The sequence below is a fragment of the Marmota flaviventris genome, chromosome 10 (genome assembly GCF_047511675.1).
Source record: "Marmota flaviventris isolate mMarFla1 chromosome 10, mMarFla1.hap1, whole genome shotgun sequence".
Taxonomy (NCBI): Eukaryota; Metazoa; Chordata; class Mammalia; order Rodentia; family Sciuridae; genus Marmota; species Marmota flaviventris.
Window position 1 is genome coordinate 15,005,545 of NC_092507.1, and position 18,206 is coordinate 15,023,750.

Here is an 18,206-nt window from a genome sequence, read left to right on the forward strand (position 1 = left end):
GGGCCTGCGATTCCTGTCTTCAGGCAGATCCTAACAAGAGAGATCCCTGAGCATGTACTGTGCTAACATAGTGGTCCACCTGTCCCTGGCCAGGGGTCCATCCCATAGCAGCACACCTGGGGGCCAGGCTCTTCAGACGACTGAAGAATCTCTCCTTTGGCAACACCTGCTGTCTGCATGTCCCTTGACTTGGCATTTAAGGAGAAAAAAAAGGGATATAAAACTGTGCCTGTTCTCTGCCCTGGGCTTCTTTCCTGCAACACCTTCAGAAGAATCAAAGTAAGGACTGCCCAGATCTGAGCTGTCCCTTAATGTTGGCTGACTCCAGATAGTGGAAGGTATATCTACCATGTTGAGGAAATGGGCCGATTTGAATGTATGCAACTTCAAGGCAAAGTTCAACTCCAGGTTTATGACCAAACAAAGTGCATTATTCAAGTGTAGTTGTTTTAAACCACCAAGTGCAGTTTAGTAAACTGTGACTGTTAACAGGTTATTCCATTGTGGGCTCATTGTTTTTTGAAAACTTGAGACCATGAGTGAATTAGACCAAACTTTTAACAGTTTTCATTATATGAAAAAAGTTTTTTTTTTTTTTTAATTTATAGTATTTACTGAAATATTTTACACAAGGGCTAGGGCATACCTCAGAGGCAGGGGACATGCTTGGCATGCACTAGGTCCCGGGTTCAATCCTCAGCACCAAGATAAAAAGAAAAAAATATTACATATGGAAAATTGCAGAAATCATGGTGTATAGTGAGTGAACTTTCATCACGTGAACATTCACAGATCTAGAAAGAAAACATCACCAGCATTCAAAAATCTCTTTCCATTCCTTTGAGAAACTACCCTCCAAGGGCACCCACTGTCCTGACCCCTAACACTATAGATCAGTTTCAACTTTATATAGTGGGATCACAGTCTCTACTCTTTTGGGTCCGCCTATAACTCACCAGTATATTTACAAACTACATCCCTGTTGTTGAATATAATGATGGCTGCTTAGTACTCCATTAAGGAAATATATCACAATTTACCCAGTCTACTATAGATGGGCATTTGGGCTATTTCCAGTTTTATACAATGTTGAACAATGTTGCTCTGAACATTCTTGGGGAACATATGTATGCATTTCTGTGAGTCCATAAAGGAGGAGTGAAATCACTGGGTTCCCATTTGTATATCTACATTTTCATATCTCATATATTTACATATGTATGTTCTAAGGTAGATCCTTTTGCAGTGGCCTGACTTCTACTCAAGCTTCCTATCCTTACTCAAGTCTGAAAATAACCCTGAAATAAAAGGGGTAACCTGTGCCTTTATTATCAAGCAATGCTGGCAGTGAGTCTCTGATCAGGTAAATGTCTCCTGGCCCCGAAGTTCCCCCAATCACACACAGACACATGGCCACACCTACAAAAAGGTTTTATGTCTTTAGGGTCCTTCATTCATGATCAGCTTTCAGGTAAGGAACGCAGGTATCTAAGACTGCAGGGACGTTTGAAAAATGCACTGCCATAAAATATACCTCTTGGCTCAGGGGTGACTTGGTGCCTGGTTAAAAAATAACCCACAAAGGGCTGTGGCTGTGGCTCAGTGGTGGCACACTTGCCTGGCATGTGTGAGGTATAGGGTTCAGTTCTCCGCACCACACATAAATAAATAAAATAAAGGTCTATCAACAACTAAAAAAAATTTTTTTAAATCCACCAAACAAATAAACCATCTAGACTTTGGATCCCAATTTGAATAACTAATACAAAAAATGAGGAAATCTGTAAATATTCAGTAGGTGTTGAATGTTATTATGGAGTTAATGTATTTTTAAGAGAGAATTGTTTTATTTTTATTTTTTTTTAAGTTCTCTCTTAGACACTGAGGGCTGGGATTGTGGCTTAGCGGTAGAGCGCTTACCTAGCATGTGTGAGGCACTGGGTTCGATTCTTAGCACCACATACAAACAAATAAATAAAATAAAGTTCATCAAAAACTAATAAAAAAACTTAAAAAAAGAGAAATAGACACTGAAGTATTAACAAATGAATTAATCAGATGTCTGCCTTAAAATAATGGAGCAGGGGATAGGAAGGTTTAAGTGAAGAAAAATAATAGCTATTGGTAACTGTTAAGCTGGATGATGGGTAGTGGGGTTCCAAAATCTGATCCTATTTTTGTGTATACCTGAAAATTCCACTTTTTAAAAAAGGACAAGAAAAAAATAAGTCATTCAGTAATGAATATGCTTATCAGCCAGTCCGAACAGCAGTTTGGGGGTAACAGGCATTTAGGCAAGTCCCTCCACGTCCCAAAGCTCGCTCATGCAGATAAGAGAAAATCTTTGAGGGAGATTTCACTTGGGGTCTCAAAAAGCTCAGGGGCCGCAGACCTGTAAAGGAGCCTAAAAGAAATGGGGAAGGCAAGGACTCAACAGTTAAGGCAACTTTAACTTCAGTTCTAATACCTGCACGTGCTCTTGAACACGGCCCCTTTTGTCACTTGCCTATAAAAAAATTAAAATATACAAATGGTCCGGCATGGTGGTTGATAAATATTTGTTTTCCATTTCAATTTCTCGATTTGGCCCAGAACCAGTGATGCTTACATCTAAAACTGGCTGAGCTTGCAACCCTTCCACCTGGGTGCAAAGTGCAAACCAACAGGAGGTTACACGCCGCTCAGGTGCGCACACAGCGCCCTCGTGAGCCGGGGAGAGGAACCGCCGTGGCCCCGCCCCGTCCACTGGCGCCCGCGCCTGCGCAGACACACCGCCCCCGTAGTTTGTTGTCATCCGAGTCCCGGACGCTTGTGGCGGTGGCAGCGGGACCGGGTTGCGGCGCCACCATGGCGGTGAGACAGGCGCTGGGCCGGGGCCTGCAGCTGGGTCGGTCGCTGCTGCTGCGCTTCACAGCCAAGCCTGGCCCAGCTTGCAGCTGGGGAAGGCCCGGCCCGGCGGCCGGCTGGGGCCGCGGAGAGCGCCGGGGCTGGGCCGCAGGACCCGGCGGAGAGCCGCGCGGGCTCGGACTCCCAGACCGCTACCGCTTTTTCCGCCAGTCGGTGGTCGGGCTGGCGGCGCGGCTCCAGCGGCAGTTCGTGGTGCGCGCCCGGGGCGGCGCGGGCCCTTACGGCCGAGCCGTCTTTCTGGCCTTCGGGCTGGGGTTGGGCCTCATAGAGGAGAAGCAGGCGGAGGGCCGGCGGGCGGCGCTAGCCTGTCAGGAGATCCAGGTGAGCCCAGGCTGCAGGCGCAGCTGCCCTGAGCCAGCCGGACGGGGCTAAGAGTGGAGGCGGGCCTGAGCCGCGCTGGGCGGGGCGGGGCGAACCCTGAGTCAGGCAGGGGCGGGGCTCGGTTCGGGGCGGGGCTGGTGGATGAATCCTCGTCCGAGGTTGGCTGGGCTATAGTTAAGGACGGATCCTGGGCGTTAAGGACAGATAGTTAAGGACAGATGGGGCGTAGCCAGAAGCTGAGGCAAATCTGGAGGCAGGCCCTGCGCCGCTAGGGAATTGGGAGTGGGCGGGGGGCGGACCTTGGGTCGCCCGGCTTGGAGCGGGGCTGCGTGCGGGATCCTGATCCGCGATTGGACCCTTCCAGGGGCGGGGCAGGCGGGACTAAGTGCGTAGGTGCTGGATTCCTGGGGTGTCAACGGGGAGGGGAGGAGCTTTGAGCTGGTGTTGGGGAAGGTGAAGGTTAAAGTCAGTTTCGAAACGTTCTGTAGATTCCTTGGAAATCACCAGTTAAGTTTGGCATATTTTACCATTGCGAATATCCAACACCTCCCATTTCTTTTATTGATTTCCTTCCTGAAAACAGATTTTGGAAGACGTGTTGCTAATTATAGCTCCAGTTACACCATGGCAAGTGGCTTTGTATAATTTTTCTAAAAGTTTAATGTCAGCAAAGTCATACCACTCTTTTCTGAGGTAGTTGTCATCCCAAATTTTTTAAAAAATATTTTCAGATGTTTATGAAGCTTTATTTTTATTTTACTCATTTATATGTTATGCCCAGAATTGAACCCAGGGCCTCACACTTGCTAGGCAAGTGCTCTACCACTGAGCCACAACCCGAGCCCAGTCATCCCCAATTTCTTTGGAGAAGCACAGATACTCAGAATAAGTGATCTGCTCAAAGCTACGCAGCTAATAAAGGCAGTGCATAAATTCTGGTTTTTCACAGCACATGCTCTTAACCACTGAGGCAGGCTGCCTCCCGGGTTAAGCGAAACAATTAGCCAATAACATAGCTGAACCACAATAAAAATATGAATGGCAGGAGAAAACAGACCTAACATTTAGTTAACCTGTATAGAGTTATCCCTGGTAACTGGATATGACACATAGAGGTTCTTATATTTTCTTAAATGCTTAAATAAATAGCCCAGAGACCTCTGTTTCTGCTCAACCAAAGTTCCAAAGTCAGGGTCCTCCAGACACAACCAAAAGGGTGCATATATTTAAAGGGATCTATTTTAGGACTTGGCTCACTGTGGGCTGGGAAGTCTAAAATCTGCAGGGTAGGCCAGCAGGAGCGGGCTGCAGACCCAGCCAGCTCTGCAGTTCAAGCCTGAAGGCTGTTGGCGGCCAGAATTCCATCCTGTTAGAGGAAGGTCAGTACTTCTCCTGGAGTTGGAAACTTACTGAGTGAGTGCAGCCCTGAATTTTACACGTTAGGGCTGAGAGAGACAGGTCGAAGGACACAGCAGGTGAAGAATCAAGCAGTGTTCCCTGATTTCCAGCCCAGTTCTTGTTCCTCATCACCAGAGTGTCACACGTTTGCGCTCTCACTAGTTTGGAGTGACATATGACATCTGGCTTAATCCTCAGTCTCAATCCTTGTCTTTTGCATGGCTTAACTGGCCAAAGCCAAGGGTGGGAAATTTAATACATTCTGCTTAAAATTAAAGAGACCTTTTTCCTTTCTCAGGCTCACCATTCACACACCCTTTTCTCACACTTCATCCTCCTGTTGTCTTAAATTTTTTAACTACCCATTAATTTCACATTAAAAATTCAGGAATATGACTTCTTTTGAACAAAATCAACCATATCTGACCAGTCTAGTACTAAAAGTCTATGTGGTCAGGCTGGAGTAGGATCATAGCTGTTCCCTGTTTCTAGATGAATACATGTTTGTTTGTTTTTTTAAAATCCAGTCATAAACAAGGCAGAAGGCATGGGTATATATTGCAGAACAGGAGATACAGGTACCAGATGAACATATAGCCACTTGAGAAATGCACATTTAAAACATAATGAGTTCTTTTCTGCACATTTATTAGAACAGCTAAAATAAAAAATGACAATACCAAATTCTGGTGAGGATGTGGAGAAACTGGATCTCTTATATGTTACAGTGTGTGGTAATATAAAATGGAAAGTAATTTGGCAGTTTCTTACAAAACTAAATACATTTGCCATACCACCCTCTCATTGCAGTCTTAGGCATTCACCTGGAGAAATAAAAACCATGTTCACACAAAACCTGTACACAAGTAGCTGCTATGGAAAACAGGATAGCAACTCCTCAAAAAAATCAAAAATATAATCAGCATATCCAGCATTTCCATTGATTAGACACCCAAAACTTTAAATCAAGGATATGAACACATTCAAGGTATCAGCATTGTTTATAGTAATCAAGAGGTGGAAGTGAGCCACGTGTCCATCCATGGATGAATGGAAAAGTAATATGAGGTATATGCACCCAGTAGAATATAACTCAGCCCTACCAAGGAAGGAGATTCTGACATGTGCTACAACATGGATGAACCTCAAGAATAAATAGTGTATGATTCCACTCATGAGAGATCCCTAGAGTGTCAGATTTATAGAAAGTAAAATATTTGTTATCAGACACTGGGGGAGAATGGAGAGCTGTTGTTTAGTGGATACAGAATTTCAGTTTTGCAACTGGAGATGGATGATGTTGATGGCTACACAACAGTGTGGGTGTACTTAATGCTGCTGAACCGTACACTTAAAAATGGTTAAGATGAGGGCTGGGGTTGTGGCTCAGGGGTCGAGTACTCACCTAGCACATGCAAGACGCTGGGTTCGATCCTCAACTCCACATAAAAATAAATAAAATAAAGGTATTGTGTCCAACTACAACTAAAATAGTATTTTTAAAAAATGGTTAAGATGGTGAGAGGCTGAGGTAGGAAGATCTGAACTTCAAGGCCAGCCTTCACAACTTATCGAGACTCTGTATCAAAATGGACAATGAAAAAAGCTGGGGATGTAGCTCAGTGGCAAAGTGCCCCTGGGTTCAATCGCTCAATCCCCAATACCATCAAAAAAAAAAAAAAGAAAGAAAGAAATGATGGTAAACTTTGTTATGCAGATTCACCACAGCTTAAATAAATGGAACTTTTTAAAAAGATCCTAAACACAAATGATCATAGTAGCATTATTCATAATATCAAAATATTAAAAACAGCCTAAATGTCCTTCCACAAGTGAGTGGTTACACAAACTCAGGTACATCCATGATGAAGTACTACTTAACAGTAACACTAGTTGCCTGTAATATAGGCAACTTAAACAGCAGTATGCTTGGTGGAAAAAGTCAGCCCCCGAAAGTTACATACTGTGTGATCCCATTTCCATAAGTTCCTGACATGGAAACTACAGAGGTGGAGAACAGGTTAGGGGTTGCACAGGGGCAGGGGCACGGCTGATGGTGCAGATACAAAGAGCGCAGAGGGTTCTTTTGAGGTGAGGGAAGAGTTCTGCATCTTGATTGTGGCGGTGAGTACATGAATCTGCACATGGCTGAAACTGCATAGGGGGTCTCTCTCTCTCTCCCTCCCTCCCTCCCTCCCTCCCTCCCTCCCTCTCTCTCTCTCTCTCTCTCTCTCTCTCTCTGCAAGTTTAAACAGTGACAACTGAGTAAGGGCCATAGTTAACAGTGTACTAATGTGACTTTCCTGGTTTTGATATTGTACTACTGCTACGTAAGATGTCACCAGTGGAAGAAGCTGGGGGAAGGGTACAAAGAACACTTAGTACTGTTTTTTCACAACTTCCTGTGAGTCTATAATTATTTCAAAATAAAAAGATATACACACACAGATTTCTCAAACCCATGGTTGATATGCAATTACTGTACAAAATATTGATTGTGCTCCATAGAGTTTATATAAACTCATTGGCAAGGCACTATAAACTTGAAATTTGATTAAAAAGTTCAAAGTTGGGCTGGGGATGTGGCTCAAGCGGTAGTGCGCTCACCTGGCATGTGTGCGGCCCGGGTTCGATCCTCAGCACCACATACAAACAAAGATGTTGTGTCTGCCGAAAAATAAATATTAAAAACAATTTCTCTCTCTCTCAAAAAAAAAAAAAAGTTCAAAGTTATAGTGAAAGTGTAGTAGCATATAGTACTTGAGGAATTTTTCAGCAGGAAGGCGCCGTGGGCTGGGATGTCAGGGCTGGTTAGAGAGGGAGGAAGCACTGGCTGAGTCGGAGCCTCGGGCAGTGGGGACAGAGTAGCAAGGAGAGGTAGTTGAGGGGTCAGCTTTGCCAGCCTGGCAAAGCTCGAGGACCAGACATAGTCGTCCCTTGGTATCCAGGGGATGGGTCCCAGCACCCCCCCTCAGGATACCAAAGTCCTCGAATGCTCAAGTCTCTCCTAAAATGACAGTATTTGCATAGAACCTCTGCGCGCTTTTCTGCATATTGTAACTCATCTCTGAACAACTTATAATACCTAATACGATGTAAATGCCATGTTTATAGAATAATGACCAAAAAAAGGTGCAGGTTCAGTACAAGGCAGTTTTTTTCTGAGTACTTTCCTTCCGCAGTTGGTTGAATCCAGGGATGCAGACATGGGGCGCTGAGTGTATTCAGTGGCCTCCTGGTAGGTTTGTGAGTGGACAGTGACATGTGAAAGCAATGTGGTATGATCTGGCCTGGAGCCGGTGAAGGGACCGTGTGATCACGGGGAAGTGTGGAGATGGGTGCCCCAGGGGCTCTGCCTAGGAACGTACCAGCTCTCCAACCTGGTGCTGGTGAGTGATTGACCATGGAATTGGAAAAGGGCATCAGCAGATCAGACCATCAGAGGGCAAAGGCAGAGCCTGGGTGACTGGAGAAATGACGTCACTACCACCTGAAGCAGGGGACAGCCCAAATTTGGGGGAAACAGCCCTCTCTTCCTCAGCACCTGTGCCTCCATCTGTCCTGTCAGAGCTCTGGTGGGCCTGCAGAGCCCTCCCAGGCAGGAAGGAAGACCAGATGATGACAGCTCAGGGATGGTCCCCATCTCACCCGCTTGTCTTCCCAAGCAACCCCAAGTGAGGTCACTGTTGCTCCCGCACTCCTGATCGGCAGGCGAGGGCTTCCCAGAGGAGCTGCCTCCACAGTCAGATGCCCAGGTCGCAGCTATTAGGTTGAGGACAGCCAAGGGGCATGTACCGCTGCAGGACCCAGGAGCCCTGGCCTCGCGGCTGACTGGCCACGCTGTGCTGGGCTTGAGCAGGTGACCCCAATGAAGCGAAAGAGTGTGAGAAGGATTGTTCTGAATAAAGAGATGCAGGATGGCCTCAACACAGGACAAGCCGTCAAACTCCACACGGTTGCTTTTATTGACCCTGCCACGCTGTTCCTCTCTGACGTGGCCCCGGGCCAGGGCAGGCTCCTGGCTCACAGTGCATTCTTTTCTCCTTATAGGCAATTTTTACCCAGAAAAACAAGCCAATGCCTGACGCGCTGGACATGCGACGCCGGCAGGGCTTCCGGCTGGAGGACTATCTAATAGGACAGTCCATCGGCAAGGGCTGCAGCGCTGCTGTGTACGAAGCCACCATGCCCGCCCTGTCCCAGCACCTGGAGAAGGCAGAGCCCACCGGCGCTCTTCCAGGGAGAGGCCCAGATGTCACCCCACAAGGAGAGGAAGGGGAGCAGGCTCTGGGAGGCCCAGCCTTCCCCTTCGCCATCAAGATGATGTGGAACATCTCGGTAAGGACTGGGACAGGGCCTTTCCTCTCCCAAGTAGGTGTTTCTCAAAATGCCAATCACAGCGGACCTGGCGGAGTCTTTTTCCTGGAAGTACCTAGGAAAAGACAGAGGTTCTCCACAGGAAAGGGGCCCGTGTGATTAGGCTTCCTCGTCCTCTTTTGAGAATCAAGCTGCGTTTCTCCAATTATAACCTCTCCATAGCCCACCTAGAGATCAGGTTCAAAGGTAGAGTTAGCAAGTCAGGATGGGGCCAGAGAGTCCGAGGTTCTTTTCAGCAAGTCCCCAGGTGACGCCAGGGCTGCTGGTCAGTGAAGCACACTTTGAGTAGCAGGTGCCTAGATGGGTGTTTAGTTCATTTCTGGTCACCATGAGGAGAGGAGGAACCATGCTCCTCTGCTCTGAACCCCCTTAGCCCCACCTCCAGATTAAAGGCTTGCTTGTCACCTCCCTGCTCTCAGCTCTCTCACAAGAACTCAAGGCTTTGGGAGATTTAAGAGTATTTTTCCACACAAAACCAAAAGATTTCTATTTAATGTCTTAGCTTTGCCATTGAAAGATGGGTCCAGAAAATTAATCAAGACCCAGGGTTCTCTCTCCTGCCCAGAGCATCCTTCCAGGCTAAAGGGGACAGCAGCTCATGCTGGGCCCTGGAGAGTGTGGTTTCTTGGCAAATTTTGGGTGTGAAGGTTATTAGGCTGGGTCAACAGCTAACAAGCAGTTGAGTCCTTTGCACGTGAAACTTCCAGTCTTGGAATCAAACTTCCTGGTGGGCATGGCCGGTGTCGCATTTGCAGAGTAAAGGACTGCAGATGGTTATGTGATTTTCTTGGTTCTTAACAGGCTGTGCAGTCCTGGGAGTTGTTTGTAATGCAATGGGTAAAATCAGGTGCTCTTCCTCCTCCTGGGGTTTCTGTGTTGGGGGATGGGGAAGGCTGCCCTGTGATCCTGAAAAATTAATCCATTTGGAGCTTTTCTGGCTCTAGTCTTTCTGCCAAAGGGAGCCTGCAAAATGAGACTTAGTGACCCAGTGGTCAGTTTTGAGCTGGTGGTGACCAGAGGCATCCAGGAGAGGAAGAAGCATCCCGCGTCCTGGCCATGCTGGCCTCACCTCCTGCACCTCACCTGCCAGGGGCATGGGACACCTCCTCTGATTTGGCATGGATAGCACCTCCCCCCTCCCTCTCCTGGAGGGAACTAGTTTTGGCCTGCTGCTGCTTATCTTATCTTGAAAGTCAAAGCCAAAGCTAGGCAGCAGCTGTACTGATTCAGGGCTCAGAACTTGACAACCCACTTGGTCCTGTGTAACTGGATGCATTTTGTGGATGTTTTCCAGGCGGGCTCTTCCAGTGAAGCCATTTTTAGGAAAATGAGCCAGGAGCTGGTCCCAGCTAGCAGAGTGGCCCTGACTGGGGAGTATGGAGCAGTTACTTACAGGTAAGCTCTCCTCTGCCCACCATGACCACTGTGGGTTGAGAGAAAAATCATCACCAATGTCCTCAGCACTCGGTGTGTTGACCGTGCCACACATCAACCACATTGTGGTTGATGGACTTTCAATTAGTGGGTAATTCAGCTTGGGAAAGATTGAGGATCCTCTGACCCCAACTAGTGATGCGACGGCTCATTCACATTGGAGCAGGTGAGAGAAGGGCATCCAGACATGCCCAGTGGGGATGCGGAGAATAGATGCAGTTCTAATTCCTGCAAAGCAATGCACAGATGCAGCGCCACCTCGTGGTGCAAATGAGCTCTCTCCCCATAGGAGGAAGCCCCAGTAACATCTGCAGGCGCCTAATGGTGCCAAGAGCTTTTAAAAAGAAAAAGCAGTGTGTTCCCGCAGGAGTTCTCAGTGCCGCAGCAGAACCCATCAAGCCCAGCCCAGTGAACTCTAGAAGAGCACATGTCTGGTCGCCAAGGGAGGGGGTACACTGCAGGGGCAGGGCCACTTGGGCTTCTCAGGGGAACAGTCTGAGCTGTCCTTGGAAGGAGGAAGGGGCGTCACCTACGCAAAGGAGCAAAGAAAAATGCTTTCTCAGCAGAGAGAGGAGCAGGTGGATGGCAGCCCAAGAGTCCCATCTGCAGGCCTCAGTGAAGCCTCGTTCACACTGGGGACGGAGGAGACACTTGTGCTCCCCTTAATGTCTGTGTCTGGCCACTGCAGCTCTGACAGGAGAGCTGCTTTATAGGTCTCAGTTCTGTGAAAAGCAAGAAGCCAGAGATAGGAACCTAAGGGCTCCAAGTGGAAAGCCATTGAGGGTTCGGGGGCTGCCATGAGGCTGAGTGTCCTCAGCAGTGGCTAAGGTGGCTTAGGACCATCCCTTCCCCGCAGCCCTTTGTTGGGAGAAGGGACTCCTGAATGTCAGCTGCTTGGGCCCAGTGTCTGCAGGTGGCCCCTTTTGTGCTGTCAGCTGACTTGGTGCTGCCACATATCTGTGAGCATTACATCACCTGCCCAGACCTTCCTTCTGCAGGGTCCCTGTCACTCCCTGGGTTGTTGTCATGGCATGTGTCACCACTGGCTTGAGGTTGATGTGCCTGTGCCCGTGTCCAGCTGTAACGTGGAGCACGGCCCCCCTTCCCCATGGCTGCCGAGAGACGGGAGGCCGTGGCAGGTGTATTAGCTTCAGAGCTGTGGACTCAGGACAGCCTTTGTGACAGGCCCTCACCACTTCCCCCACCTATGTCTCCTCCTTCCTCCAGTGCACCAAGTGCCTCAGGACCTCCTGGGGATGCACCTTGCTGAACTTGGGCCACTGCAGGTCTCAGCTGAGCCTCAGGCCCACATATCTCCCTGGCTCAGCCCAGTCCGCCTCAGACACCTGGCTGGGCCCCACAGCTTCCTGCTGTGGGCCTCATTCTCCTTCTACCCAGTGACCCAAGGGCAAGAACTGTGCTGCGTAGAGTAGGACGAGTGACACAGGAGAAGGAGCAGCACAAGGACATACCGTGGACATGTCCACAAGGCTCGGCTTGCACAGGGACGGGGCGAGCCTCGCCTCTCTCCTTGCTCTGCTCACCTCTGCCCTCCGCAGCCTCCTCTCTTCCTCAGCCTCCCTATTCCTCCCGTGGCTCTTCTGTTTCTGCCAACCCGTGGCTGCTCCCCTCTTGGCTTTCCATGGCTCCATCATGTCCCATGGTGTCCTTCCTCCTCAGCTCCACTGCTGACTGGCAGGCTTCCTCATCACGCTCCTAAGTAAAGAGAGAATCTACCTGTCCTTTTTCCCACTAACCACTCAGACCTCAGATGTGCCATAGGCTCACTGCCCTTGGGGAGGTGGTCACCCTTGGTCCAGTCAGCAGGCAGAGCCATCCTATCCAAAATACAGACTCTGCCGGGCACAGTGGCTCACTCCTGTAATCCCAGAGGCTTGGGAGGCTGAGCCAGGAGGATCACAAGTTCAAAGCCAGCCTCAGCAGCTTAGCAAGGCCCTAAGCAACTCAGGGAGACCCTGTCTTAAAATACCATGGAGATGACTTAGGCAAGGTCCCTGTCCTTACAGAGCTAAAATAATTACTCAGTGAGCATCGCTTTCCTGTTAGATCACAAACCCATAAAGGTAGTGCCTCTGCCTGTCCTCTGATTAGCTCCGCCACACACTAGCACAGTGTCCAGTACACAGTGTGAAAACAGTAGACATTAGTTGAATCAAAAAATTGTAACAGCTAGGGCCTCGGTTGTGGCTCAGTGACAGTGCGCTTGCCTAGCATGCATGAGGCACTGGGTTCGATCCCTGGCACCACATAAAAATAAAAACAAATAGAATAAAGGTGTCCATCTACAACTAAAAAGAAAAAACTTAAAAAAAAATTATAACAGCCAATACTTGCTGTTTGCTCTGCTGAATGTGATTTTGGGTACTTTATGTGTTTTAACAACCTCATGTGGATGTTACTACCTTAGACCCCTTTGCACTGTAACTTGGCCAAGGACCTACAGCGCACACCTGCCATTCATACCAAGATGACACCAGGGTCTTTCCACCGCTGTGTTCTGCTACATGAGAGGGATGGAGATGGAGGGAGGGACAGATGGGCTGAAGGAGGGATTGGGGGAGCCATCAAATGTGGTCAGCCATCTGCATCAGGTTTTGACCCCAACACCACATACAAAACCTGGAACATGGCAAACGTGCAATAAGTATTTAGTAAATAAATAAGTAGATAAATGAAAACCTGTATTTGCTGTGGCCTTAGATCATTATCTTTCCAACTGGTGTCTCTGATACATGTGTCCCATTTGGCTGAATAGAAAATCCAAGGGAGGTCCCAAGCAGCTAGCTCCTCACCCCAACATCATCCGGGTTGTCCGCGCCTTCACCTCCTCTGTGCCGCTGCTGCCGGGGGCCCTGACCGACTACCCTGACGTGCTGCCCCCTTGTCTGCACCCTGAAGGCCTGGGCCATGGACGCACGCTGTTCCTCGTTATGAAGAAGTAAGTGGCAAAAAAAGGGGGGCTGGGGTTGTGGCTCAGTGGCAGAGCATTTGCCTAGCATGTGTGAGGCACTGGGTTCGATTCTCAGCGCTGCATATAAATAGATAAAATAAAGGTCCATTGATGACCAAAAAATATAAAAAAAAAAAAGAAGTAGTAAGTGGCAGGACCCAGGAGCTATCTGTCTTCACAATGGGAGTTGGTCCCTGCCCTCGGAGGCTTTCCCTGGGGCTTCAGGATTAGGGTTAGTGTTAGGGTTAGGGTTAGCATAAGTGGCGCAGAGAGTGCATGGACCTGGCTTTAGGATGATTTCTCTTGAAAAAAAAAATGTCACCTTCAGAGCACTGTTCACTGGTGCTCCTGGCGCTTCTCTGTGGCTCACCTGGCCCTGAAACAGTAGTTCCTCCTCCCCCTCAGCCGAAGGAACTATCTCACCAATACTGTGAACATGTGGAGCCACAGCCCTTCCTAATGTCAGCACAGTGGGTGGGTGGGGACCGCAAGAATATGTGAGAAAAAGGAAATAAAAAGCCCTCGGGAGGGGAGGAGGAGAGGCCTGATCCTAACTGACCTAGGTGCTGGGGGCCATGCTGTGTGACGGCCACAGGTTCTGTCACCTCCCACCAGCTACCCCTGTACCCTGCGCGAGTACCTGCGTGTGAACACTCCCAGTCCCCGCCTGGCCACCATGATGACCCTGCAGTTACTGGAAGGCGTGGACCATTTGGTCCAGCAGCGCATCGCACACAGAGACCTCAAGTCGGACAACATTCTGGTGGAGCTGGACGCAGGTAGGCTCTGGCCTGCCCTCAGGTGCTGCGGGGAGCTGGGGCATTAGGACCCTCAGGGTCCGTTTTGATTCTTAGGCTCTGTCCTAAGTCATCTTATCCTCACTTTGCTCCATTCACACGAGACAAGCAGCCCCTCCTCCAGAGGCAGGCTCTCTGTAACAGCTCCCAAGTCCCTCCCAATTGCCCACTTCTGGAACAAGAACCTAGTGCTGCATTTATTATTTATTGTATTTTTTGTAATAAAAAACTTTATTTGAATTTTTCTTGAATAAAGTAGAAGAAAGATGATCTTTGGCTCAATAAAACAAAGAAAACAAAAAACAGTTTTCAAATAGCAAGAGTTGTCCAAGTGCCAGCCCAACTGCCCCTGGAAGCAATGAGCTTCCAATCCCAGAAGCATTCAGGCAGAAGCAACGTGCCCAGGATGCTGCAAAGGAGATTCACACATCTGATAAATTCTTGAAATGGAAGATTTAAAAGAATTAAATGTGCAATTAAAAGACTAAAAAAAACCTAGCTTTTTAAAGAAATCATTTGAATTCTTTTTACAAATAACCAATTCCTAATGCACCTGTTTTTTAGATTTATTAGGGTTTCAAATTCAGATGCAAGACTCCTGGGGTAGAAGTGTCCTTAGGGATCATTGGAGCCAAGCCAGCTCCCCTGGTCTTGGGACAACCCCAATTACCAGAAAATCAATCATTAGACAGTTACTTAGATGGAGGCTAACTTTTATCTAGTCCTTTGCCTGGGGACTCTGTGGGCCTTTTCTCCTTACAGGCACCTCCACATCCCTGGTGTGGCTCTCCTATTCTGCTCTGGGTGAGCCAGCTCCATCCAGGCCTTGCTGGTCTGCACTCCTGGGCCAGTACAGTCCCTGTTAGCTCACTGACTCATGTCTTGGTGGCTCTCATAGGGACCTGGGAGGGTCTGAGAGGGAAGAAGGGTGAGAAGGGGTGGCTTACCTCTGCCTGCTCCTTCACAGACGGCTGCCCCTGGTTGGTGATCTCTGATTTTGGCTGCTGCCTGGCTGATGAGCGTGTGGGCCTGCAGTTGCCTTTCACCAGCTGGTACGTGGACCTGGGCGGGAACGGCTGCCTCAGGGCTCCGGAGGTGAGTCTCACCATTAGCATCCTCCATCAGAAGTGCTTCACCATGTTCTCTGTAAGTGACAGGAGAGACCCCAGGTTCCCTCCTTGTCACGGTGCTTTAACCTGGGTCTCCCTGCTGTTCCCAGTGTCTGTTTTGCCAGCATCCAGTCGGCAGCCTCAGCAGATCCCTCTAGGTCTAAGCCAAAAGTCCTTTGATCCTGGGCTCCTTGAGAGTTCAGATTAGCCCCAGGCTTGGGTGACAACACAGGAGCATGAACAGGTAGACCTGCCAGTGGCATGACCTCTCATCCTCCACTTCCCGAGCAGGTGTCCACAGCCTGTCCTGGCCCCAGAGCAGTGATTGACTACAGCAAGGCCGACGCCTGGGCGGTGGGAGCCATCGCCTATGAAATCTTCGGGCTTGCCAATCCCTTTTACGGCCAGGGCAGGGCCCACCTTGAAAGCCGCAGTTACCAAGAGGCTCAACTACCAGCACTGCCCGAGTCGGTGCCTCTGGACACCAGGCAGCTGGTGAGGGCATTGCTCCAGCGAGAGACCAGCAAGGTGAGGCTGTCCCCCGGCTCTCAGGGTGACTCTGTGGATCTCAGTTCACGCTCTAGAGCAAACTCAGACTTGGACAAATGCTAAGGCGCCAGGCAGAGCCTCTGTACTGCACAGGTAAAGGCCAAGTCCAGAACACAGATCGATTTTGAATGAACAGAAGCAAGGGAGCTGGCTACCAGATCTAGTCAGAATTCCAGCAGTTCAACTCTTCTTGGCTTTTTAATTCTGTTTTACTTTTTGCTGTGCCGATATTCAAAATGGGATCTCACACATGTCGGACGAGTGTGCCCCCACTGAGCTGCATCCCCAGCCCTTCTGGGCTTTTTAGTTTCTTAGCTACTCAGAGGGAAGAGGATCCATTTTTGAGAAATGGTTAATGGAGACGTAACCTATGCAAATAGCTGAGATCTAATCAGACAGATGTGAGAATACAACTCCAAAGCGGATCTGGAAGTTACTGTAAAGAGACACAAAGGCCAGTGTATTCGAAGCCATACTGGAGCAGCAGGTGCACTCCTTAGTGGAAGGAGCTGAGGCAGCCTCAGCCACTGTCGCACCTCTTCCTACTGACCTCTTGCTGCACAGGGCCTGCTGTCTTGGTCACAGCAGGTGCTCAGTGAAGGCCTGTTAGACTAGTGCCCGAACCCAGTTATCAAGTGATGAGGGACTGCATACCCCAGCCTGGTACAAGGGACCAGACAGAGCCATACCCACTGGCCTTCCGTGCCCGAAGGCCATCCCAACGCTGCACGGGCGGCCATTCGCAGCTATATATTTGCAAAGGCCTGGAGCCTGGGCAGAGCTGCCAGTATGTGTCAGCAGAGGGAAGGGTCTCAGGAAGGGGCAGGGCAGAGGGAGACTTGGATTGGGGCCAGAGAAGGGACAATAACAAAGTAGGTGTGGGCCGAGTGCCTGTTCCTGCTGTCCTGAGCCTCAGCTTCCCTTCCTGTTGCAGAGACCATCTGCCCGAGTAGCTGCAAACGTGCTTCATCTGAGCCTCTGGGGCGAGCACATCCTAGCCCTGAAGAATCTGAAATTAGACAAGATGATTAGCTGGCTCCTCCACCAATCAGCTGCCGCCCTGTTGGCCAACAGGCTGGAGAAGAGCTGCGTGGAAACAAAGCTGAAGGTGCTGTTCCTGGCCAACCTGGAGTGTGACGCGCTCTGCCAGGCCGCCCTCCTCCTCTATTCCTGGCGGGTAACCCCCTGATGGCTCTGCGCCAGCTGGTGTGTTAGTAAAGGACTTAGTGGCATCTGTGTGGTGGCAGTGTATAGTGTCAAAGGAGAGTGGGGGTCAGAGGACAAGCTGGCGCAGGGGGGCTGGTAAGCCAGGGAAGGCCTTGGGTTTGGCAGGAACTACTTGAGTCAAAGTTCAGTTTGCGGCCACTACCTCCAGCCATGTGGGTTTGGATGAAGCTTATGCCCTCTGCCAACTTGGCTTCTCCTAGCTGTAAAATCAAGACGTTGGTCTCTATCAGAAACACCCTCTGTAGAGGGCCAGCTAGTGAATTAAGCTGTTGCAACTAATCAATTCAGTGATGCACGAAAGCAGCATAACAACCAAATGGGACTGTTCTGTTAGGGCTTTATTTATGGACACTGGAATTTGATTTTCATGTATCACCAGCTTGGCCCACAGGCCAGTTGCCAGGCCTGGTCTGGTGAACTCATAGGGCTCACTCTACAAAGCATGTTTCCCGACAGCGAGGTCCCTCTGTATCGGTGATAAAGACGATGTGAGATTCCCTGCATGAATCCAAGGGACCGCAGTGTCACCCAGGTGAGAAGTCATACTCTGTCGTTATTCACCAAGAAGTCCAACCTTAGGGCCCTTTTCTGGCCTCACAGACCTCTCAAAGTGATGGCCCAGCGGGTCTGTTGGAGGATTCTGGGCTGAGGGAGATCAGACCTGTGCTCGGCAGCATGGAGGATCCAGGCCAAGGCAGTGGCAGAATTTGTGACATTTGCCCTTAGTGCTGAGGATGGACTGTGGTTCTTCTGGAGGGGGGCCTGGCACCAGTTGGTATGTGCCACCTGGGCTGAGGCAGACATCTGCATGGTCAGTATATTCAAGGGTCAGCACAAAAAAACATGAAAGTGAGGCCTGGGCTGTGGGTGCCCCTTCTGGACCAGCTCTGGAGGGCACAGAGAAAGCCTTTCCGGTGTTCCTCTAGCTACTGAGTTAATCTAACATTGCAAAGATCACTGATGAAATGGAAATTAACAGTGTGGCATCTTAAACTTGTTGATTTCCCTTTTGACTAGCATTTCTGAGATATTAAATACAAATTTACAATGCAGAGTATGTACGTGCTGAACTCAATATTTCGCTTTCTGAATGAGTCTTACAACCTGATGGGAAAA

The 18,206-nt window shown here is 49.2% G+C and overlaps 1 protein-coding gene across 2 annotated transcripts; it reads left to right on the top strand.

Moving 5' to 3' along the window:
* Positions 1-2,773: 2,773 nt before the first annotated feature.
* Positions 2,774-18,142, top strand: Pink1 (PTEN induced kinase 1). Of its 2 annotated transcripts, XM_027937585.2 has the most exons (8): positions 2,775-3,228; positions 8,677-8,964; positions 10,298-10,398; positions 13,214-13,396; positions 14,024-14,187; positions 15,173-15,300; positions 15,606-15,842; positions 16,798-18,142. In XM_027937585.2, exons 1-8 carry the CDS (start codon positions 2,848-2,850, stop codon positions 17,050-17,052), a joined length of 1,737 nt encoding a protein of 578 aa, XP_027793386.2. In that variant the 5' UTR covers positions 2,775-2,847; the 3' UTR covers positions 17,053-18,142. The 2 variants fall into 2 exon arrangements, with proteins under 2 accessions (XP_027793387.2, XP_027793386.2); XM_027937586.2 differs by lacking the exon at positions 15,606-15,842 and having other exon boundaries at positions 2,774-3,228.
* Positions 18,143-18,206: the final 64 nt, after the last annotated feature.